General features: G+C 44.4%; 1 protein-coding gene across 3 annotated transcripts in view; it reads right to left on the bottom strand.

The window, feature by feature from the left end:
• Positions 1 to 25,820, bottom strand: part of LOC146862804 (uncharacterized) — a 377,330-nt gene that overhangs the window by 212,534 nt on the left and 138,976 nt on the right. For all 3 annotated transcript variants that reach the window (XM_085643300.1, XM_085643302.1, XM_085643301.1), the window contains exon 7: positions 9,434 to 9,533. In XM_085643300.1, coding sequence (XP_085499426.1) covers positions 9,434 to 9,533 — 100 coding nt within the window. The remainder of the gene's footprint in view (positions 1 to 9,433; positions 9,534 to 25,820) is intronic.

The following is a 25,820-nucleotide window of genomic DNA, read 5'->3' as shown; positions in this document are numbered from 1 at the left end:
GAGTCAAGTAGTAAACAGAGTAGAGTCCTATGCCCTTCCCTTATAGAGGTACGGCCTTTATGACCCCTTTCTTCAGCAGGGCAAGAACGTCTGTCTCAATAATCAAGGTGTGAGCAAGAGAGAAAATCTTGGTGGAAGGAAGGTGGTCCAGTAAATGTCATCCAACAGTACGGTGCAGCACTTGTAGATCAGTGGACAACCAAGCAATAGGTCATGATCACTTCTCAATTCCTGGAAAAAATGGGAGCCTATCCCCCAACAGAAGATGGTAGTTTACGTTAGGGGGGCGTCAGAGTGGCTATAAGGCCGACGAGCCAGGGGAAGATGGTGGGGACTGGATCTGTTTATTTCTGGAGCACATCTTGAAGATAGCAAATTGAGAGTATTTTTGGTGTTTTGAGTACAGAAGGTCTTTGCTTTTTATGGAGGGAGGATCCTGGAATTGGCAAGTTTCTTGCTTGTTAAATGAAATGTTAAATTATGTAGCATGCTTGGAGACCGAGTATGGCCACCATAGGAAGTCTGATCCAGGAGATATTAAAAACTAGTATGTAGCTATAGTGGTATGTGCCTGATATGAGATATGCTAATACATGTTAGATGGCTTTGATAGGTGGTGTTCTTAACAACTGTCTAAAATATCTTTTCATGTCTCAGGAGTTCTTTGTTGACCTACATTCAGTGTGTGTGTTCATGCTTCAATTGGTCCTTCTGCGCATCAGTTGGAAAACAACTGCAAGAGGATCCAAGGCTTTTTACACAGTAGGACTGGAAGTAAAGTTACCCAAAATGGTGTTTGTATTGTATTATATACTGGAAATGATGGCATGTAGTTTCATCTGTGCTATTTTCACCTATAAGCTATTTGTAAAAATATTGCTATCCTTCAGATGACATGCTCCATAACTGGTGAAGACCTCCAGCAATTTGCACACAATACTACAGTACTCTGCCACCATACCCACACTCAATACTGATACTACTGAAACAGATTCTATCGTACTAGGCAGTGTTGCCCCCTATCACCCCTGCTGTTCCTTCTGGCCTTAGGACTGCTAGCACTTGTGATTCTTCGAGATGAACAAATGAAAGGAGTGCACACTACTGCCGGGGAAGTCAAAGCGTTTTACTACGCTCATGACATTCTCGTGACCATTCCCCATCACAACAACTCATTCACGGCTCTGGTGAAGTGCATAGAGGCTTTTGTAACCTTTTCAGGCTACAAGATAAACTGGATGAAGTGTGAAGCCAAGCCATCAAAGATATTGTAGTACATTCACGTTTCACTAAGGTGAATACCTTTGTTCAGAAAACTATTGATGGTAGTCAACCCTTAAAGGGAACATTCAAATGCTTAGCATGTAAATCCTGTGACTCTGTCATGGAAGGAGAGACCTTAAAATGTAATGGTTACACAATTCGTGCACAACAGATGTGGAATTGCAAGACACAGAATGTCGTCTATTTAATTGTATGCCCTTGCGGTTTAGGGTATGTAGGAGAGACTTCAAGAGCAATCAATACTAGACTTACAGAACATCGTTCAGCAATTCGTACAGCGAAAATCACTGCACCTCTAGCAAAACATTATCTAGAGTTACAACACAAACCAGAAGAAATGCAATGGAGAATACTAGAAAAAATCTAACTTGCAGGAGAGAATGAAAGTACTAGAACCCGCAAAATAAGGGAGGTTTATTCTCTCTTAATACAGCAGTCTGTGGGCTTAACAATGATTTACCGTGGGAGAATGCGATTTAGACCTATTGATATATAGAGAGTATAGACAATAGAATCGTGATCTAAAAATATAAGATATAGGCATTTATATACCTGGATTAATACATTCCTTATATATAGATTCACATAAACATTGTTAATTAAATAGGAAAGTAAGGAGTAAACTATTAACTAATAGAATTATATACAAATACCCTAAGGGTAAAAAACAAAAATATTGACATCTCCAGAGATATGGTGTATGCTATAATAGGAATTATATTTGAGAGTTTTCCTTATAATAATAGATAGAAAGTGAGAAATTAACTCTAGAATTTTAGACATAGAAACTGCAAATACAGGAAGTGTAGACACTACATTGAAGTGAGTGTGCAGTCTAGTGTTTCTGGGTTGAGGAGAAATCTCAAAACATTGTGGCCGCTGGTTCGCCGGAACGCTTCAGTGTTTTGGTGGGAGGGGACACGCTTTGAGCCTCCAGGTATGTGGCCAGAAATATCCAATTACCGTCTGTTTAAGATAGCTCTTTTTGAAGCCCGTCGCAGGTGATTAGATTTAGCAATAGGAGAGGAGAAAGCCCATCACTAGGCTCCTAGCACGTGACTAGATATGTCCTATCACGGTCTGTGATAGACATTTCACGTTAGCTGAGAGGAAGGTCACGCTAACACCCCTGGCATGTGACTTAATACATCCAATACAGGACCAGGACAGAAAACACTCGCGGGTTGAAAGTATTTAAATAACCTTAAAAGCTTAAGCCCGATCTCCTCTAAAAATATTTCGAAACGACCGGGCAGGATGCTGAGACGCCGTCGGTACCGATATCAATGGGAAATAATTAAGGTAAATTACAGCCAACAGAATGTTTATTTTAAATAAGAGCATTATAGTATAAAGAAAAGTAGAAATGTCAGAATAACAAATGAGTTGGGAATTCATGCTGAACTAAAAATAGTTCTTCAGACATGTCCATAGTCGGTTAAACTAAGTCCCCAGTATAGAGAACTTTGTCAGTCTCAAAATACTTAATGAGCCAGTAATTCATATATAACGACGAAATTATATTGATTGGGCATAGTTACCAGACATAATAAGACTTGACTAAACACTAAAAGGTTAAGTAAGTAGAATGTTTTGATGCTGAGATTTTAGGTAGAGATATAAAGCACTGATATCTGTTGCCCTTTTTTGCAGCTATGCCAAATAGGCTATCATCATTTTAAAACCCTCTTTTATAAACCGGCTACATTACGAAGGATCTATAAACTAAAGGACTGATTATATACATACAGGTAAAAATTCAATGTATGAAATAATAAGATGCGAGGACGATAAACAATACTCTTACCCGTAATAGAATCAAACAATGTAATGTTTGGCTTTATATTTTAGTATAACAGACTTGGACATTACATCACGAAGACTCTTGATATAAATCACTGTATGAAACTAGATTAAACGAATATAACAACATCATCTCTTGATATAATTGTAAGTAACGATACGGGTTCAGTCTCCTTAATATATATATAGGATAAGAATAGTATGTAAGATTGGAACTAATTTCTTGAATAAAACATCTTTTCTGATATCTTTACAGCATTGGATACTATATAAGAGATGCTGGTGCATACATGAAAGAAAAATACTTATGTATTTCTGCTTAAAGTACAAAGAAAGCAAAAAAATGAAGTAAGCAATAATGATTGAGTTAATGGAGAATAATTATATTATCAAAATGTTAAGGTCACCCTTTAGAACACTCTATCACTCATAGTAAAATGAGATGAAAAATCTAATATCCCTATCATTTAATATAAACAATTTTATTCTTCCTCCTTATCCTATTTCCTTATTCAAATCTGGAATTCTGAATCACTTCTACTAACAAGTAAGCTCACTTGGGTGAAGGTGAAGGTCAATCTACTCATAAACTTTAGTGTAACTCTCATCTTATATTCTAGGTCAACGTGTGGCTTTTTTTCCTGACGAAGACGCAGTTTGCGTCAGACGCGCATCGAAAAGATTTACCTTGTCTGCCACAAAGAAATTTTGTTTTTATATATGTGATTGTTTTTATAAAATATATACAAAAATGTTGATGTATGTATAACTGTATACACAAGATAAGGAATGATAGATTAATTTGTACCATCAAATGTATTTTAATAGTTTAATAAATATATGTTTTTAAATTTATGTAACCATTTGCCACTTTGATTATTACACTTAGTTTCTTGGAATTAATTTGCACTAGATAGGCATGGATATTTAGAGATTTAGAACGTTTTGTATAAATTGACTAGGGATATACATTTCACTTGAATAACACCCACCACTACATAGAAACCAGTGGGTGATCTGCCTTTCATATGGCTGCCCAAAAATGGTCATGGCTAAACCTCTCACTGGGGGAAAAATCCACATAATCAAAATAAAAATAGCGCTTAGGTTTAAATACTTGGTATGCTACATCTCCCATACAAGAAACTCCTACAAAAGGCCATTAAGAAGGAAATCTTTTGCTTTTTATGGGGCAGCAAAAAATCTAGACTAGCAAAATCCAAACTGTATGCAGCCACATCAAAGGGCAGTCTACGCCTACCACACATTGAGATGTACAGGCTGGCACATCAGTTGGCACACTCAATTTATATGCTGCGGACACACAGGTCGAAGTCTACGTAGGTCCGTATCGAATGGCAGATCCTGAATATGCACACAGACTTAATATCTTATTACATGTCCTATCCGGCACTATCTAACACTATCATAACTACTTCTGTTGATGCCTGGAATAGTGCCCACAAATTGTGACACCTTCATGATCATTTCTATTTAAAGGCCCCTATATGGCACAAAGCCGCTATCTAAATTGGGGGGCCTGAGATCAGCTGGTCGCAACGTAAAAGATGTAACATAAATCACATTGAACTCATGGAAAACGCTCAAAGCTTCAAAGACAGGGGTGACCCCCCCGTTTGAGCATGGGAGCATAGCCCCACTCAAAAATCCCCCTAAAACCCCAGAGATGAAAAATAAAATGGTAATTAATTACCATTTTATTTTTCATCCCTTGTCCCGAACGTCAGGACGGGGCGGGCCACTGCTAAGTGACAGCAGCAGGGAGAAGGGTGGGCTAGAATTCAACTGCTTAAAGTGAGCATGTCTTTTAGGCCAGCTGTCTTGCGACGGCCAGCCACATATACACCCTTCAAACAATTCTAACCCAGCTGTCATACGACAGCTGGGTTAGAGCAAGCCAAACCCTCCAGAGCGCAGTGGAGCGCCAAGTGAGGCCGCTCCCACCAATCCTAGCACCGTTCTCATGCTGGTGAGAACAGCACCAGGATTGGCCAAGGAAGTTCCAGCATCCGGTTCCTCTGTAAGCGAAAGAAGAGATCCAGAGGAGAAGTGTGGCTCAATGGTTAGAGCGGCAGACCTCGATGCAGAGCACTGGTCCGGGACCAGGGTTCGATTCCCGTCGCGGCAGGGTCTCGGGCTATAAATTCCGCGGACTGGATATTCTCGCCTCAGTGCCTATTCTAATCATGGGTCCCACGCTGCAACTCTGGGCAATAGCTTGCTTAATCTCCACAACGGCCCCCCCGCGGCGGGATGCCTGGCTTTCACCTTGGGGATGCCCAGTACGGGTTATCTCACAGGGAAAAACCAGGATGGGTTCCCAAGGCAAGCACCAAGATGCCCAAGGGTAAGTTGAGCGCTATATAAGAACACATAATAATAATAATAATAATAAGAGCGTGGACGTTACCGAGTTTGGTAAGTTTTATTTTATTTTATTATAATATTTTACATACACGCGACCCCCTCCACTCCCCGTAGAAGCCAGCCACCACAGTAAAGCGACAAGAGATTATAGACCTCCAGCAACCAATAGTGGTCTAGCAGCAGTTGATACACAGACTTAAAGCCCAGATAGGCACCGTAGTTCCTCCACTCCCTAAATCACCAATCGTCCACTATCTTCACACATGGAAAAACTTCAAAGGACAATAGCTGACCTATAAGCCACAATGTTAGACCCGCTCTACTATCTACCCACCTCAAACGCTTTGAAACATTGGTGGACAGACCGTCTTCACACACAAGTTCAAGACTACGCCTGGAAATTCCTTCTGGGAGACTATAGCAGGGTGATGAAGGAGTCTAGGGAAAAATACAGTTACTACGAGGTTCTGCAGAGGTGGCACTTGTTTCCGGAACGGTTGCCTCACTCGTGTTGCTGGCCTCACGCTTGTTTCTGGTCTCACTCTTTTTGCTAGCCCTCACTCTTATTGCTGGCCCTCACTTTTGTTGCTGGCCCTCACTTTTGTTGCTGGCCCTCACTCTTGTTGCTGGCCTCACTCTTGCTGCTGGCCTCACTCTTGTTGCTAACCCTCAGTCTTGTTGCTGCCCCTCACTCTTGTTGCTGGCCCTCAATATTGTTGCTAGCCCTCACTCTAGTTGCTGGCCTTCACTCTTGCTGCTGGCCTTCACTCTTGTTGCTGGCCCTCACTCTTGTTGCAGGTCTTAATCTTCTTGCTAGCCCTCACTCTTGTTGCTGATCTCACTCTTGTTGCTGATCTCACTTTTGTTGCTGGTCTCACTCTTGTTGCTGGTCCTCACTCTTGTTGCTCACCTCACTCTTGTTGCTAGCCCTCACTCTTGTTGCTAACCTCACTCTTGCTGCCGGTCTCACTCTTGCTAATGGTCTCACTCTTGTTGCTGGTCTCACTCTTGTTGCCAGCCCTCACTCTTGTTGCCGGCCCTCACTCTTGTTGCTAACCTCACTCTTGTTGCTAGCCCTCACTCTTGTTGCTGATCTCACTCTTGTTGCTGATCTCACTTTGCTGGTCTCACTCTTGTTGCTGGTCCTCACTCTTGTTGCTCACCTCACTCTTGTTGCTAGCCCTCACTCTTGTTGCTAACCTCACTCTTGCTGCCGGTCTCACTCTTGCTAATGGTCTCACTCTTGTTGCTGGTCTCACTCTTGTTGCCAGCCCTCACTCTTGTTGCCGGCCCTCACTCTTGTTGCTAACCTCACTCTTGTTGCTAACCTCACTCTTGTTGCTGGCCCTCACTCTTGTTGCTAGCCTCACTTTTGTTGCTGGCCCTCACTTTTGTTGATGGCCCTCACTCTTGTTGCTGGTCTCACTCTTGTTGCTGGTCTCACTCTTCTTGCTAGCCCTCACTCCTATTGCTGGCCTCGCTCTTGTTGCTGGTATCACTCTTGTTTCTGGTCTCACTCTTTTTGCTAGCCCTCACTCTTATTGCTGGCCCTCACTCTTGTTGCTAGCCTCACTCTTGTTGCTGGCCCTCACTTTTGTTGCTGGCCCTCACTCTTGTTGCTGGCCTCACTCTTACTGCTGGCCTCACTCTTGTTGCTGGCCCTCACTCTTGTTGCCGGCCTCACTCTTGTTGCTGGCCTCACTCTTGCTGCTGGCCTCAATGCTTTGATTGATTGATTCCTGCTGGTCTCACTCTTGTTGCTAGCCCTAACTCTTGTTGCTAACCCTCAGTCTTGTTGCTGGCCCTCACTCTTGTTGCTGGCCCTCAATATTGTTGCTAGCCCTCACTCTTGTTGCAGGTCTTACTCTTCTTGCTAGCCCTCACTCTTGTTGCTGATCTCACTCTTGTTGCTAGCCCTCGCTCTTGTTGCTGATCTCACTCTTGTTGCTGGTCTCACTCTTGTTGCTGCCCTCACTCTTGTTGCTGGTCTCACTCTTGTTGCTAGCCCTCGCTCTTGTTGCTGATCTCACTCTAGTTGCTGGTCTCACTCTTGTTGCTGCCCTCACTCTTGTTGCTGATCTCACTCTTCTTGCTAGCCCTCACTCTTGTTGCTGGCCCTCACTCTTGTTGCTGGTCTCACACTTGTTGCTGCCCTCACTCTTGGTGCTGGTCTCACTCTTGTTGCTAGCCCTCACTCTTGTTGCAGGTCTTACTCTTCTTGCTAGCCCTCACTCTTGTTGCTGATCTCACTCTTGTTGCTAGCCCTCGCTCTTGTTGCTGATCTCACTCTTGTTGCTGGTCTTACTCTTCTTGCTAGCCCTCACTCTTGTTGCTGGTCTTACTCTTCTTGCTAGCCCTCACTCTTGTTGCTGGTCTTACTCTTCTTGCTAGCCCTCAATCTTGTTGCTGATCTCACTCTTGTTGCTAGCCCTCGCTCTTGTTGCTGATCTCACTCTAGTTGCTGGTCTCACTCTTGTTGCTAGCCCTCGCTCTTGTTGCTGGTCTCACACTTGTTGCTGCCCTCACTCTTGGTGCTGGTCTCACTCTTGTTGCTAGCCCTCGCTCTTGTTGCTGGCGATGTAACGCGCAGTAATGTGCCGTTGTTCACATTCTTTGCGAATGCGACAAGATACAGGATTTCTGGTGGCAGGTGTGCACCTGTGGGAGTCCCACGCTGCACACACTCTGGAGCTTGATATCCAGTATCGCACTAGTGCATGGCCCAGCAGAGTTCCCTGGCATTTCCTGTCCCTTTCCCGCTGGCTCGCTACTGCCTTAGGAGCGGCTAAAGCCAGAACTTTACGCTCATGGCACCCGGGACCCGCCCCCAATTCCGTTGGTTCAACCCCGGCTGAAAGACATGCCCTAGGAGGCTTCCTCGAGAAGAGAGTATGCAAATTAAACGACAGGCTGGTACAGTTTGACGAAATCTGGGAATCCTCCCTCGCATAACACGAAACCTTAGGTTGACACGCTTTGGGGCCAGACAAGCAGCTTAACTACCCCCCCCCCCCGCCTCTCCCCCCCCTACGAGCTTTACAAGACTTACGGCCTCCCCTCTTTGCCGATACATCCCTCACCCCTGGTACCCCCCTCCCCTGCGGGATTGTGGACTTGATATTGATACTGATATTAACAGTGTGGTTGGTGTTCGTTTCAAACCGCCTGTTTTCCAGGGACACCGGGGTCAGAGGAGGGCTGGTTTCCACTCACCTCTCATGTTATAGTAAGGTGCATCCCTATGTCGCCCATGACGCTCGCTGTTTCCCTTTCCGTTCTCCCCCTTGGTTATTACTAGTATTATTGTTCATCCAGCTGTGCTTGGTTGGAATAGCTGTATATTTAATTGTAACTTCGGCAGATGCTGCCTGCTGTGTGTCTACACACTTATTGTACTAAATTAACGCGGTCAAAAAATAAAGAAAAAGACCCCGGCCTCGGATGGTATCCTCACGACCTGAGGGTGACAGTGCCTGAACCCGAAGTGCTGAAAGCCAATCTCAACGGCAGCACAGCACTATTCAAATCTCTGTTTAAATACCACAACATCACGTATTTGTAGTAGATTGCTATGTTGTTCTATTCCATTTTGGGCAGCCCTGCTGTTTTGTATTTGTAAGAATCAATGTTTGTGTCTACATGATGCAAATATTTAATGGAATGCAGTAAAATTACATTCTCTAAGAAATGTTTTTATGCTGCTAAATTACACCTGGGTGTAGTCTAGCACAGAGTACATAATATATCACTGACCAGGCAGTGTACTTGATCTGGCCTCTAGCAGCATGCTAATCCAGATGCATTTCAAAGCAAGCCGTAGAGTTGAGTTGAAAGGTTGAGGTAAATTCACAATACTGAGTTTTAACTTTGCCTTCATCACCTTAGCACTGGCATGTGCTTGTGCTCAAGAAGCACAGTGTATCAGCACGCTTGCAAGGAACCATCTAAACTCACACACCATTTCAACGTCTTGTGGCCGATGGGACTGAGCTCCAGGCAACATGGACGTCTTGAGGTATGGTCTCAGCCGCGCCTCTTCGTTCTTGGAATGCTCCGTCCTGTGAGGCAACACAAACAGTATCATGAGATAAGGGCCTGTCTTGGGCATAGAAACCATGAAGAAAAACAAATTGAGTGCGTGGGCTTTCGAACCTTTAGTACTGACCTGAACGACTGTTCCTTTCCACATTCAGGAGGACATCACACGTTAAAGAAAGCAGTAGGCAGGTGACTTTGGATAGCAATGGGATGTTGTACTATATCTATCTCCTCATTGGTACTCTGCATGGCCAACACTCTGTAGCTCTATTTTTTTGGAATAGGAAATCCAAACTAAGTTCAAGTAGTAGAGCGGATGGTGTGGATTGCCCGTTTAGCATCAGACAGATGAGTAGATAGTGAAACATTGATTTCTAGCATTAGGTAGGAGAATGGATGGTATTGAATGACTAGTATGAGGTAGAATAGTGGCTGGTGTGGAATGGCTGTCTAGCATCAGGTAGAAGGGCAGATGGTGTAGAACGGCTGTCTAGCATCAGGTAGAGAGGCGGACGGTGTGAAATGGCAGTCTAGCATCAGGTAAAAGGCGGATGGTGTGAAATGGCTGTCTAGCATCAGGAAGAAAGGCGGATGGTGTGGAATAGCTATCTAGCATGAGGTAAGAAAGTGGATGGTGTGGAATGCCTGTCTAGCATAAGGTAGAAAGCGGATGGTGTGGAACAGCTGTCTAGCATGAGGTAGAAAGTGGATGGTGTGGAATGGCTGTCTAGCAACAGGTAGAAAGGTGGATGATATGGAATGGCTGTCTAGCATCAGGTAGAACGGCAGATGAGTGGAATTGCTGTCTAGCATCAGGTAGAAAGGCGGATGGTGTGAAATGCCTGTCTTGCATCAGGTGGAAAGATGGATGGTATGGAACTGCTGTCTAACATCAGTCAGAAAGGTGGATGGTGTGGAATGGCTGTCTAACATCAGGTAGAAAGGCGGATGGTGTGAAATGCCTGTCTAGCATGAGGTGGAAAGGTGGATGGTGTGGAACTGCTGTCTAGTATCAGGTAGAAAGGTGGATGGTGTGGAATGGCTGTAGAAAGGCAGAGGGTGTGGAATGGATGTCTAGCATCAGGTAGAAGAGTGGGTGGCGTGGAACGGCTGTCTAGAATCAGACAGAAGAGTAGCTCAATACTACAAATAGCTAGCAAGACATCATCATATTTTGCATAAGTCATTGTAAAACTTGCAGTGCTCACTTTATGTGATACAGCCTATGGTTTTGAGAACAGTAAATGCCAGTCTGTCAGTATTTAGCTAGAGCTGAGCAGCTGGGGAAAGTAAGTCAGACCAGGACATATAAAGGCAGCCTTTGTTCTTGGTCCAGTCTCATGTATTTAATTTAGTGAGTGTAAAAAATAGGATGAAGAAAGTCTTATACTGGTAAAGTTGCAAACTGGCAAGTGTTAATTTGTGCATGAATTCAACTGATAGCACAATGTTTGTTACTATCATTTCAGAGCCCAGCTCTTGTTGCTACTTTGATAACATTTTGTCCAGATCACCACCTTTGCTTGTGATTATTAACTGATACAACATATGTGTACTAAATGGACAAATCCCAAAATGCGGTGGAATACTTAGGGCCTTATTACAATTTTGGTGGTTCTGTGGACTGCCATATCGGCAGTGGCGGTCCGAGCATGGAAAGCTCGGAGGTCTGTCCGCTGTATTATGAGTTGGGGGGATCGCCTTTGCAAAGACCGCGATTAAACCGCCAAGACCGCCATAGGCAGCCGCTATGGGGCAGTACACAAGCTGTCCGCCTGCTTCAAGGTGGCGGTGACAAAGGATTTGGGATGCAAACTCCCCCGTATCTTGTTCTTCCAGGAAGTGATCTACAGGTAAGTCCTTTTTGTACAATATGCCCGTTGCCAGGACTGCCAACATATGGGCTGAAACCTGGAAATGTGTAGATGGTATTTTTCCACATGTATCATGCACATATGCAGTCGAAATACACACACAGGCATCAATATATTTGGAAAAAGTATTCACCACCGTCGCAAGCTATCTGCAGCCACCCAGCCGGCACCATGGTCTACTCGTACTCGTAATATGGCATTCTTTGGACCGCCAGCACCGTGGGCTACTGGTGGGGGTGGATGCAGTTCTCCGGCGGTCGGACTGCCAAATTCGTAATAAGGCCCTTAATGTGCTGTTGACCATTGCAAATAGTCATTAATAGTGTCTAGTAATTATATTTAAACACAGTTGTCTGATTTGCAGTGACCTAGCTACCCTGACAGTCTGGTTCTATGCTACACAGCAAACCTGCCAAGCTTTCAGATTACTTATGTGTGACATTTCTATGGCTTCAGTCTGAGTGACATTATCTTTACAAAGCGCAAAACTTCAAGTCCCACTTTCTAGTGAGTAAATCAAGGCAATTACCAGTATTTGAGTGCCTCTCTGTGAGTTTTCGATTAATGTATCTAAACAAGCTAGACTGATTGGTTTTGCCAATGCTTGTAACACTATCAGATCATTGAGTAGTAATGAATTTCTTGTAATCAGAATTCAAAAGGTTTCAATTTTGAAGATATTAGACTGTATATTGAACAGTACTTGGTCTGCAGAAGGGGCAATGGTATTCGGAGTGTCTCAGTCACTCCTGTCCTCTCCTTTACCCCACTTTTTTCTGCGGTTTCTGACTCTGTTATTCACTTAAACCATTTGTTTCCTTTGTTTTTTCTGACAAACTCCATCTACATTATCCAACAAGCCATCTTCCTCTTTGTCACTCTTTTTACTCTCTTTCTGGCTGTTCTTTTTTCTGTCGCCCCTTCACCATGCTCTCTTTCTCACACACACACACTCAACTACACACTCAATCTCTCTCCTCGCCTGTAAATCAGCATTTTCTTGGTGGTGGTGGTGTCAGTATTTTGACAACTGTGTACCCCCTTCGTATAAAATGATAAGTAAAAAGGGCCACATGTGTCACAATAAGTCTATGTGCTCTTCAGAGAGGCCTTGGGTTAGAAGAGGATTAGGCCTTGATGAAATTTAAATCATTCTGCTGTAATTCTTGTAATTTCAGGAATTACATGTCACGCCTGTTAAATAAAATTCACGAAATTAGGTCATTACGCTATTTTCCATGATTACTCTCCATTCGTGACAAAACATTTACCATGAATGTAACAATTCACAGTAATTGTTTAGCCGAAAAGCCAGGTCTTGAGGGTCTTTCTGAAGGTGTTCAGGGAGGGGCGCATCTGATGTCTGCGGTAGCTCGTTCTAGGCCTTGGCTGCGATGTGGGAGAAGGATCTTCTGCCTGCTCTGGCTCTGTGGATGCACGGGGTTTCGGACAGTGCGAGATTGGGAGATCGGAGGTTTCTTTTGGGTACATGGAAGTTGATTTTGTTGTTGAGGTATTTGGGGCCATTGTTGTGTAGGCGTATGTAGGCGTGAGTGAGGACCTTGAAGGTGAATCTTTTCTCCACGGGGAGCCAGTGGAGTCTGCGTAGGTGTTGGCTGGTATGTTCGTGCCGGGGAATGCAGAGGACGAGTCTGGCGGCGGTGTTCTGTATTGTCTCGAGTTTGCGGAGTAGGGACTTGTTGATGCCGGCATAGAGGGCGTTTCCATAGTGGTAGCGAGACATATGTTAGCAAGATTTATATAGTGCACAGCTACTCAAAAGAGAGCCCTGGTGGTAAATCAGGAAGCCAACAACAATGGGTGTCCTATTATGCTTGCTGGAAGAACCATTTTTAGTTTTTTCGTGAAAGGGGAGGGGAGAGTTCCATTGCCGTTCGTAGTTCCAGAGGGAGTTTTTTTTATGTGACGAGCCAGAGAGAGGAAATAAACCTGCTGCCCGATCGGGCCTGACTAATTTTGGGAACTTTAGCCAGTCGTTTGGAGGAGGCGCGTAGGTTTCTAGAAGGCACATAGTCATGCATCCTCTCTCTCAAACACCTGGCTCCTAAAGCATGAAGAGCTTTGTGGACCAAGACCAGGGATTTAAAAAGAACCTTTTTTTAATGGGAAGCCAGTGCAGAGATTTCAAATGCAAGGACATGTGTGTACTAGGGGGAACATTGAGGAGGATTAGGCTGCTGAATTCTGACCACCTGAAGTCTGTCAAGAAGGTACTCTGGGAGACCCAGGTATAAAGCATTCCCATAGCTCAGCCTGGAGTATATTAATGCTTGGCTCACAGTACTCTTGGTGTCATCTGACAGAAGAGGAAGGAATATTTTCAGGGACCGTAACAGCTGGAAGCAGGAGCCAGTCAGTCCCTGGATCTGGGGTTGAAAAGAGAGGGAACTAGAGGGCACTATCGAACTAAACTCCTATGTTCTTTATGGTGAAATGTTGGGAGCCAGGAATGGGGCTTTCTTTGGCCAAAAGGTCCTCCATAAATCTGGCGCTGCTGGGTCAAAAAACACTATCTCGGTTTTATCTGGCTTACATTTTAATTGGTTGATAGACAACCAACGGAACACATTAGATAGACAATTTTTGATGACTTCCTCAGTGAGCTGTTCTCCCTTCCCACAGGAGAAGAGATGCTGGATGTTGTCAGCATATGAGATAACCCTGGGCTCCTAGAGTCTCCGATAAAAACAGCTAAGGGTTTGAGGTATACATTGAACAAAGTAGGGCTGAGTGCCGAGCCCTGAGGCACTCCAACCGTTAGCTCACGACCTTTGGAAGAAAAAGCGGGCAACCAAACCTTTTGGCTTTTTCCATCCAGAAAGGAGGTGAGCCACTTCAGGGCTATGCCCTTGATCCCAATAGCTTGGAGTCAATGAAGGAGTCTCTGATGGGGACAATTTCGAAGGCCGCCAATAAGTACGGCATGATCAAGACGACCTTCCCCCCATTGTCTAGGGTGCCCCTTATATGCTCTGCAACCTCTAACAGGGACGTCTCAGTGCTAAAATGGGGTCTGAAGCCAGATTGACTTGGATGCAAAAGATTGTTTTCCTTCAAACATTGAGAAAGTTGTGAATGAACAGCTGTTCCAACACTTTTGAGAAAGCGAGTAGAAGGGAGATGGGCCTGCAATTCGCTGGGACCTTAGGATTCGCAGTGCGCACTGTTAAGCAGCTGAAGCAATTTTGCATATTTCCATTGCTCTGGGACCGTGCCAGGTGCCAATGAGGTGTTCCACACTCTATCTGCAATCTGCCAGTATTCTGTTTGTTTATTCCTCCCAGACAGTGATACAAAGGGGACTAGCTGTGGGCAGGATGGGCCATCCTGCCAGGATGGCTGGGGGCAGAGATGTACCCAGCTCCACTTACACGTCAAAGGGCTTTGCCTCAGCACACACAGAGGAACCTGACACCAGCCTAATGTTACCCCAGACATTTTGGAGCCTTGACAGGGGAAGGGAATCCCTTTCCAGAACCAGATATGGGGTTAGGGCAGGATGTCACCCCACACACAAAGACTGGCACCAGGTATAATTATTGGAGACACAGAACTCCTCTTCAGATCACTTCTGGACCTGTGGAGGACTCAGAAGAAGGACTGCTCTGATACCCTGATGTTGGACGGACTGCCCTGCTATCCTGCTGCTAGAAAGACTGCCCATCTGCCTGAGGAAGGAAGATTTTACCTGCTCCTTGATCCCAGGACCACTAGAGTGAGTCCAAGGGCTAGCTGGCAGACCTCCTGTATGAGCAACAGGGACAAAACAAGCTCCAGTGCCTCAAACCCTGCTGCTGACCTCTTCTGGAGTGAGTTCCAACCCCCAAAATGGCACCCCTCAGGTTTTGGTGGTAGTATTACTCCTGCCTAACCCAAAAAGCTGGGACTAAGACATTTTTCAAGGAAAACTGCCTGCAGAACAGACAGAAGACTGGGACCTACCTGACAGGCGCATCACCAGTCGGCCTTACTTTGCGTTAGCTCCCACTATCTTCTCCGCAGCAGAAAATCATCTTCAGCGGATCCTCCCGGTAGTGGTATCCAGTCTCATGGAGCCATTTCCGGCTACAGCATCGTCCTGCTGGGTAAATCCCAGCTCCAGAAAAATCTTCTAAGTCCAAAGGCAGAAATCTTCACCAGGCTGGATGACAACAAGCACCTCATCAACGACCTCCTTGGCCTAGAAATCCAGCTTCGCCTGCCTTCGTCAATGGCTTCTCCGAGATCTTGTTCAGCTACTCCCCGTCATCGATGACTCATCCTTGGGTACAGCTTGCTGCTGTGCCCCGCTGAGAATCAACCTTCATGAGAACTTTTTCAAGAAAAAGTCTGAATTTAAGCCAAGACCAAGCCCAATCCACATTTGTATCTGACATCTGACCCGTGCTGCATCGTGGTCAGCCATACATTTTGACTTGGGCACGATCATGTGCGACCAGATACCCGTGGTTGCCGCTTTGATCTTCAAACCACTAGATTTCATTAAAAATTATAAATTCATAACTCTGGATTTCATTCATTTTGGTGCCGTTTTATTTGTTACATTTACTCTATTTTTCTAAACTGCTGTAGGATTTTCTAGAGTTTCGTTTTCACTTTATTACTGTTTCTGTGCTCTATAAATACTTTACACATTGCCTATAAGTTAAGCCTGACTACGTTTGTGCCAAGATAGCAGAGGGTTAGGCACAAGTTAATTTAGTGACTTTTTTTGGTTCACTCTGACGAGGAATGCGTTTAATATTTGAGTGGGGATTTCACCCCTCCCCCCCAACTAATAAACCAATTTATTACAACTTGCATTTCACGTAACTATGTGTAATTTCACATAATTTTGAAGGAAGTTCACGGGAAAGCAAATTACCCCAATGAGAATGCAATCGAAACAACTTTATGACCCGTCAACAGTCACTGTCAGAAACTTGCACAGTCTTCAGCTCAGCTCCAGCTCCCTCCGTCGTGACCTAGTATGAACTTTCACCCAACTTGAACTCACCCAGGTGCATAGAGGGGCTGTTAACAGTATGCACTATAAAAGAGTCATATGAAAAGAATGATAGAAACACAAGGTAAGCGCATGCTCCTAGGAAATGAAGAAAACATATAATGCAGATAGGTAGTATATCTCTGACATAAATTACCTTAATAGAAGGGTATGGCGTTGTCCTCTACACTTGACAGAGAGGCGAATGAATGTGCATGTGGTCTGAAAGCAATTATAAGCCACCAACAGACACTATGAGAAGCTTTGACTGCTTTAATCCTCAACTCCTAGGGCTCACAAATAACTCTGCCAATGCACATTGGTCACAACTACAACGCCACTCCTATTCCCATTTTGGCCCTGTAACACCCTACATGTTCCAGAGCATTACTCCACATCCAGCTCTGCCAATGCATCAAATACCTAAGCTGCAGCAACCCTAACTATGGATGAATGCCATATGACTCATGATACCTGGGGATTAGAGCCTAACTTTGCCTTCTACTATCAATCAATCAATCAGGATTTGTAAAGCACGGCGAATCACCCGATAAGGTATCCAGGTGCTTGCAGGCCCCAGAGGCTTATTCGAACAGCCAGGTCCTGAGGGTCATTCGGAATTCCGGAAGTGAGGTGATGGTCCGAGGTGCGAGGGGAGAGGATGTAGCCTAACATCTAGGGGGATCGACCTCAAATCTGGAGAACCGGATTCGAGTCTTGGCAATGACGCTTAACATTCTGGGCAAATCACCTAATCTCCCCGTGCCTAACAAAAATGAATGTGCCCTCATGTAATGCAACCGATGCTCATGTAAAACGCTATGATACCCGATTTTGGGTCAAGTTCGCGCTATATAAAACTTCGGGGAAAAAAAGAGGCGAGGCAGTTCCAGGTCTTTGGTGCGATGTGGGAGAAGGAGCGTCATCCACTTCTGCTTCGGTTGATGCGGGAGTATGGGCAAATGATAGGGAGGCAGAGCATAGTCTTCTCGATACTAAGCTACATTAGTCTGAAAGAAAGCGCACCGCAGTGGGCCAAGGCTGCCTCAGAGGGCTGTAGCCATAGTAACCACCCCCCTTGCACATCAATGCTGTCTCGACTCCCTGTTTGCAGCAAAGCAAGCATGCTGTAACAACCCACCATGGTGCATTGGATTGTGGAGGACACAGAGTTTCAATTATAATATAATGGGACCGTCCTGCCTTTAAATATGTATTTACCAGGCACCCGTAATATCCTCATCAATAAGCCACATTTTCCCATATGACTAAGTAAAAAAAACAAATCTTATGACCAACTCCAAAATATTTACTAACTCTAATCAAGGGAGTAGCCAGAAAATGAAAATATCCTCTACTTTGAATGATATTCCTGCCACTTAGTGGTGAGCAAAGTGTATGATCCTTCACAGGAAGAGATGTGGTGCCGCGGCCAGGGCGACTGACTCCAGAATTTGGGGATCACGGTTCAATCCCTGGCACCGGAGGCAGATTAGCCCAGCACCATGTGACTCTCAGCAAGAGCTTGCTTAATCTTCCCGAAGGCCCCCAGCGCCTAGAGACCCTTACGGGGGATTGTTCACGCTTTACAAATGTGGATTATTATTATTATGATCCGGACCCTCTTAAGAAAGGTCCCTGGGAATTGCTTCCCAAAAGAACGTTCCTCCCTTCCTTTCGTCTCCTTCCATTTTTCCTTCTCACACTTCAGTTTTGTTTCACTCCTTAGAACCTTCTTTCCCTTCTGCTCTTTTTCCTTTCACTTTTCTTTCCTTCTTTCTCACACATTCCATTTGACTCTCACTTACATTTTTGTTGCAATTTTTATCATTCGTCTTTCTGTAACCACGTGTGGTTCTTTTCCCAGGCCTTGGCCTCGACCCCACGAACATTTCTTTCTGTTATTGATGAGTTTCTGCTTCTGTTTCTGTCTTGCAGCTCAGAGGTTAAGAAGAACTTTGGAAACTAATGTAAACCGCCACCTGACACCCTCGGGCAAGGTATATTACACAAATCTCCAATTACTTGCATGTTACTTAATACAGTGTTTTTTTGCAGGTATTCGGCACTTCCACTTTGGCAGAATGTGGCACTGTGGCACCTGGAGAGGAAACCACTAGCCATCCTCACAATGCGGTGCAGTTACAAAGCTTTTACAGTCAGCAAATGGATCACTAGCCAGAAATAGCCAATGAAGTATAGGGGGACTTGCTTCATACCACATGCTGAGGATACTAACCAAAGGGCCATTAATATACAAATCATTTAAAGGTGCCCCCTTTACATACTTAGGGGGTAACAAGAACATATGACATGATTCCAGCCCTTCCCAAACTAGGTTATATATCCTCGCACTAGACCCCATCTCATGAGCAACATTTGTGAAATAAATCTCTAAAAATCCTTCTCACTCATGTTCAGGTCGCCAGCCATCAGTTCTTATCACACAAGTGCTGCCTACCGAAAATATTATTTCAGTTTATTGCAGAGTACGTGAACGGTTTTTGGCCTATCATTTGTTTTCCGTTTTTCACTTTCTATTTTTCACCAAAGGACCATAAAAGCGAGTTTTGGAGAAGGCAACTCGAGCAGAATGAGAGACGATACGACTTGCTGCACTGATCCCTGTAGTGTGCTACACGGTTTCTTTGATGTTCAGTCCTTGCCTCAAGATGCTTTCCTGCAACCCACCTCCCACGCACCGCCTCCCACGCGCAACAACCTTGTTTCATAAAACTAAACATATGTTCACCCTGTGACAATTATGCATTCATGCCATACCAATGAAAGCACACGTGAGTCTGGGAAATATGTTATTTGCAGCACGTGTAGTCAAAAACATACATTCACAGATTTAGGACTATAGTGCAAAAGTCAAGTCGCACTTTATTATTATACAACAGCCTAACGTAAATAATCAGGCTCAGAGCTTTCAGGTTACATTCAGGATACCAGTCCTGGCTAGCAATGCAACCATAACTTGACCACAATGCACTTCTCGTGACCACACACATGATGTCACAGATGACATCATCAATAACATCACTAGCAACATATAATATTTATCTCGCCTAGGTCCCGGCCATGCACTCCCATTATGTTTGTCGACATAACATGCAGCCATCAGCTGTGTAAAGCATACCGCCTACTCGCTTCCAGCTTTTATCTTCATGCTTGTCCTAATTCTTTCTTCTCCAGCTCTCCTAGACAGACTCCATAACATCTCCCCAGTGATACTTCCTGTGTCCTCCTCTTGCCCCTTTCCTGAGTCGCTCTTTCGAGTGGCCATGCGCCCGTCTCGCGTGTCTGACTCTTCTCTGTATCTGCACATTCATTCCTCTTTCGCTTTTCTAGTCTCTACTCTTTTCTTCTTTTACTTTCCCTCTCTTTCCCGCCGACCTAAGCTCTGTCCCCCTCCTCTACGAATCCTCCCCAGTAATCCTCGTTTTCTAGCTTGTCTTACACTCAGTTGCTTATTGCTGTACAAATAGGTGTGTAACTCACAAGTGACACATTTATATCATGCATGTGTAGACTCAGCCATTCATCCTTCTACTGTTGATAACATGAATGTCACCCGATAACAGTATGACCTGTTATTGCCAATCGTTTACAACTGTACCATTCTGTCAGTAAATGTTATATAAAAATGAGTACTGCCGGTCTTTCTCTCTCTCTCTAGGCATCCCCTCTTTTTTTCTCGCACGGCCTCTTTCCTTTATTTTCTTCTACTGTCCCACCCACTCTTTAAGTCCTTTACTCGAAATCTGTCTGTCTCATAATGAATACCCATTGTTGACACTTTGAAGAGCTGAATTCTAATCCTAGCCGTGGCACTCTCATTTGATCACATTGAGTCGTGCTGAATGAATAACAGCTGCTAAATCACCAATACAATCTCCAAGCTAAAAACAAACAAGCATTGAAAATGCAATAGGTCCCGCCTTTAATTAAGTTAAAGCCATTTGCTTTGCGATACAATACCATTAGCAAAGCAAATGGCTTTAACTTAATCAAAGGTGAGACCTATTGCATTTTCAATGCTTGTTTAACTTCTATATTTGCCAATTTCAAAAGGTAGACAAGCCAGACAAAAAGTTTCGTTCCTTATCCAAAGGAACTTCTTCAGAGCCCATAAACAGTATGCCTGCGTATTACAATGTTCAATCTTTGAAGTATGCAAAGCAATGCTTGAGGATTACTTCACTCGGGTATCCATGTTGTTGCATGTGTTTTCAGGCGTTACACAGTCCTTTACCATATTTGAGCCTAGGTTTACATGTATCAGCACATCTTCCCTGGTGTTGGCTTGTTCAATCTAAATGCAGCAAACAGCCTTTCACCACAAACCATAGCATGTTCAGAGTACTTGCAGGCACATTAAATACCCATCAGCAATTGCAGGTTTAGGTTACAAGCACCAACAGCAAGTCACTGCATGTTCAGGCAGCTTCTGGCAAGCACAGACATACCCACAAAGCAATCCATGTTCAGCTTACATCCACCAACAACGTCACAGCACAGCCCTTCCATTATTTTGACTACATGCAACAACCTTATTTAATCAAGCCTCGTTTGTTCTGGCAGCATAAGTACCTCATCATGCAACATCGTTGTACTCTGACTTCATGAGGATACCGAATCAGAGAATCTGTGCAAAGGGTGGCTGTAACCTCACCTCTGCCACCTTCACACGTCCTGGATGCATATAGGGACATCCTTCTCCAAACTTTGCATGTTCTAGCTGCGTAAATGGACCTTACCTCTGCATTCTTCACCTGTCCTTCTGCATCCAACTCCCCAGCCACTTCTTGTGTAGGCTGACTGCATTCAATAACCTACCAATACAATCCTAGTGTGGGCGGCTTGCGTGCATGGACTTCGCCTCTACAGACATAACATGTCACAGCTGCTTGCAGGGACCTCACTCTGCAATACTGGCATGATCTAACTGATTCCAGTAACCACACCATTGAGTTCTTTTGAGTCGGCTGCATCGTTTGACCATGCCAGCGCGATCTTCACACATTCTTGCGGCATGCAGCGACTCAACCATACAGTCTTCTCAAGTTCTGGGTGCATACAGTAACCTAACTACAGAATCTTGTGCTGACATGTTTTGGCCTTACATTTGCAATTTTAGTATGTTCTGCCGGCAGACAGTGATCTCACAGTAGACTCTCTACTATAGGCAGAGATCTTACCATGCAATCCTGGCATGTTCTGGCTGTGTGCAGTGAACTACAAAACCTTGTTTGGGCAAGCTGCATGCTGTGCCCTCTCATCACAGACCTCCTTGGCAGTATTGGACTTGGATCAAGCTTAATTTGATTATCATCTTGATTTCTGTTTGCCCAACAAGGCTCCCTCCAGAAAGCATACTGCTTGATAATATGGGAGGCTCTCGTCCGGCATTGCAGTGTTCACTGACTGTGCTGCAGTGCTGTACATCAGCATGTACCGTGGGCACTACAGCATGAAGGCTCAACATGGCACTACACACCGTACTTACGAAAGACATGAGCGGTGCTCATGGCGCTGCACTCCCAGCTCTACAATATGCTCCCTGCACAAGAACTGTTGCACTATCCACTCTTCTCAAAACAGCATTACTGCTCCTCACTGGGATGTGCTCCCCGCAGCATTACTGTTGCACCAGCATAACCCACCGCAATGACTAAAAAACTGTTGCTTCATACAGCACCGCCTTCCGCACTGCAGCATTACCACTGTGCGCAGCACTACCACCCAGCTCATTAGGACACCAACGTCTATAAAGCTGCATGCCTTGTGCTGTATGCCCATACCTCACTCAGCTCTGTGCTAGCACCCGTGTCACACACAACACTTAAAAGCTGAAAGTGCAGTCAAAACAAACAAAGGGGGGGGCTCTTTGAATCAGAGGTGAAGGTGGGGCAGCCTGCCAAAATAAAGACACGAGATCCCATGGGAGAAAAGGAGGGTGGAAGGGTCGGTGGGTTAGGAGGGCTGAGGTGTGAGATGGAAGAGAGGCGAGACTGGAAAAGATCGCCGCGGTGGAGACAGAGTGACTTCGGAGGAACCAGAGCTGTAGAAATGATCCAAGTAGAATCGTGTCAGGGTAGAGGGGTGGCTGGGACTTGCATAGAGGAAACTCGTGAACTGAATCGGCTCTGGCCTCGTGCTTTAGTTTCATACAAGGCATCCATATGTGAAAGTCTAGTCTGCCCCATCCAATGCCTCAAACGCTGTTTGCACCTCGGCCAGTCCTGGATGTCCGGAAGCTGCCTGAAACTCAACCCCATCAAGGCACAATTCCCATTGTTCACCATTAACAAAAGTGAGAACTACTCCAAACCTGATTCATGAACCTAGATACATTTAAACCCTAATATTTACCCAAGTCAGTTGGATTCACGCAGGACCCCAATCTCAGCCTTAGCCTCAAGGAACATAATGGCAAGAAAACCAAGACAGCCGGGAACCAGCTCTCTCCACTAAAGAAAGTGAAACCATACCTCAAAATGCAACTTCAGAACTTCCGTTCAAATCCTAGTACTCGCATCTGAACAGTTGCGATGCCCTGCTCCACAGCCTCTGAGAATCAATAATGCCTCTGTAACAGGTATCCTGCATGCTGCAGCACACCATAACAAGGGTCTGGAGGAATATGACCATATAAAAGGGAAAAACACGCCTTCTCCACGTAAGCACTCAGGATCTGGAACATACCCGTGTCCATCAGCACTTCCCAACCCCTTCTCCCATCTAGGAAAAAGCTGAAGACGCACCGCTTTAAGAAGATTAAATCACAATGCAGGAAGAGTCAACTCCCGCTCTTGGAAACGAGCTAGCCATCCAAACCACACGTTGACTCTGTCTTTGCCTGCGACTCTGTATAGTGCTCCGTTGCCTTCCCACAGTAACACACACATACATAATCGTTTAATGCTCAGGTATGTGGGAGCTTTCTTACAGGCTAATAGGCAAGGAAGTAATCAACATTGTCAGCCTAGGTTCTTGCAAAATAAGCAGTCGGAACATATGGCATTTTAAAATACAAAGAGAGCGCTTTCACAGTCAAGACACAAATTATCGGTGTAGCCACTATCAGAAATGTGTCTTCAGGGGGGGGGTGAAGGGACCCAGGCATCAGACAAACCGATGCAAGGAGCTGGCCAATGGTCCAATCAGGGCTTCGAATGTAATGTTGGCTCTGCTGGCTGTGAACTAATGCATCCACTGCAGGAATCGGTGTTCAACTGCATGGTCACAGATTCAAATCCTTGTGAGTCCACTCATTCATTCATCCTTCTGCGGTCGATAAAACGACACCATGGAGTTGAATAAACGTGTTATTTCAGTCAGCGCCAGGGTACCCCTTCTGGGGGTTAATGTGCGCTTTACATTTCATGTTAATGTATAAAATGAGCGGCACCCCCAGGTCTTCGCCATGATGACTTGCATTAAACAAGGTGGAGGATGACTGCAGAACGGGGCTTGGACATCACTAGCCAATGAGGAACATCAGTTATGTTTTGTTGTCGTCGGGTTTGACAAAGCCTCGGACCATCAACACTTCTATAGTTGATGGGCTGTTTCCCAGGCACCAACAGATACCCAAAATCAGACACCCCTAGTTTAATTCTAGCCAATTAGTCAATGGAAAGTGTTGCAGGTGGTCAAATGACAACATCTCACCATCCAAAAGACACAACCCACATTCAATATAGCGCCTGGATGCATTTATAAATAAAATAAAATATTAAACAAACAGCCAATGCCACATGCAACCAACACACCTCTAATAACCAATATTTGGACTTTTATCAGTCATTCGACAGGCTGTCACAGCAAACCATAACATAAAAATACCATTGTTCCAACCGCATCTATAAACTGGCATAATCAAACAGCACACGCCAGACACAAGTCTATCACTGCCATGCATAAAACTCCAAAGACGTTGGCAGCCAAAAAATGGCATTGTCACATACCACCAATAAACCCCAAAAACACGCTATTACCATAAACAGAACTCGGCATCATAGAATACCAACCTACCATGTGATACTTTTATAACTAGAACTGTTCTCTGGCAGTACAAATGGCAATCGATAAACCTTATTGTATCCCAGAAAAACAAAATGAAACTATAAAGCCCTTTGGCATACCAAGCAATACACATAAAACACCGCGAAGAGCTTTTTAGATGACGATTGCTTTACTTCAAACTGACACAAAAGCGTTTGGAAAAAATAAATACTGTCAAAATTCTTAAAACCACCCCCAATATCAAGAATCAACAGACACTATCAAACAATGATTCCCCCAGACTGATTACCAGAATTCCCTAATCTGCATGAAAAAGCATCTAGATAAAAAATAAGTGTGCTACAATGGGGTTGTCGCTGTACAATGCGAAAAAATAACAACAAAAGCTAACAATGTATTATACAATCGTAACGTTCACTGAACTGCCCAAATCAATAGATAGTGCTAATAATGTCTGACTGATAACAAAGGGACCTCCCTGCCTGGACCACTCCAGTGCAATGCAATATTAAGCTGATTACGGTCTTTTGAGATTCTGGCAGTAAAGCGCAAATGTCCAGTCACATTCCTCACACGCAAACTAGCCATTTTAATAACAGTGTGTATCCTACCTCTTAAGTTGTCAGCCCTCAATGTTACGGGAAATATGTAACAAAGGCGAAAGAATAATAATATCTAACACATTATGGAGGATTATTGGGGGATCACAGATTATGGAAGAACTATGACCTGTAAGAAATGGTTAGAACTCATGGACTTGATGCTCAAGAGGTCGTTCCTGCGGATGGAGGGTAGAGGGTGGGGGAGATACCGGGGTAACGGGTTAACTATCTGTGACTTGTCGGCTGTGCATATGTTGGTTGAAAATGCAAATAAAAATATTTAAAAAAAATAAATAAATAATATCTAACAGGTCATAGGATTTCAAGTCTCCATACAGGAAAGGGTTTGCCGTTTAGAAGTTTTAGAAGAACATTTGCTGATGGCGCAAAGCACGTTAAAGCACACAGGGCAACTGAATTGTGACAAAACACGTGATATGATTTTGAAAGACTGCGCTGAAGTTCACACACACAACTATTCAATAAATTTGTACAATCTAAAAACACTGGGACAATAATAATACACAAAATGCACCCTTACAGAGCAACTGGGGTGATACACATTCCTTAAATAAAGCATATATTCCCAGTCTCTGTAGCCCCTGTACACGGACATTCCCACTTTCACAAGCTAAAATGCTAATTTTACCGCTGCTACACGTCTCCACAAGTCCAGTCATAGATATTTTTATTTCACATGCAAGTTAGTAAGTATTATGAGTTTTTACTTGCCCATAATGCAAACAGTCCCCGTTTGTCTGTCCAGCTTCACGTGCCTGTTAGGAGAAGCTC

This window comes from Triturus cristatus, chromosome 2_2, assembly GCF_964204655.1.
Source record: "Triturus cristatus chromosome 2_2, aTriCri1.1, whole genome shotgun sequence".
NCBI lineage: Eukaryota > Metazoa > Chordata > Amphibia > Caudata > Salamandridae > Triturus > Triturus cristatus.
The sequence above is the reverse complement of the archived record's forward strand: the minus strand, read 5'-3'. Positions and strand labels throughout refer to the sequence as shown.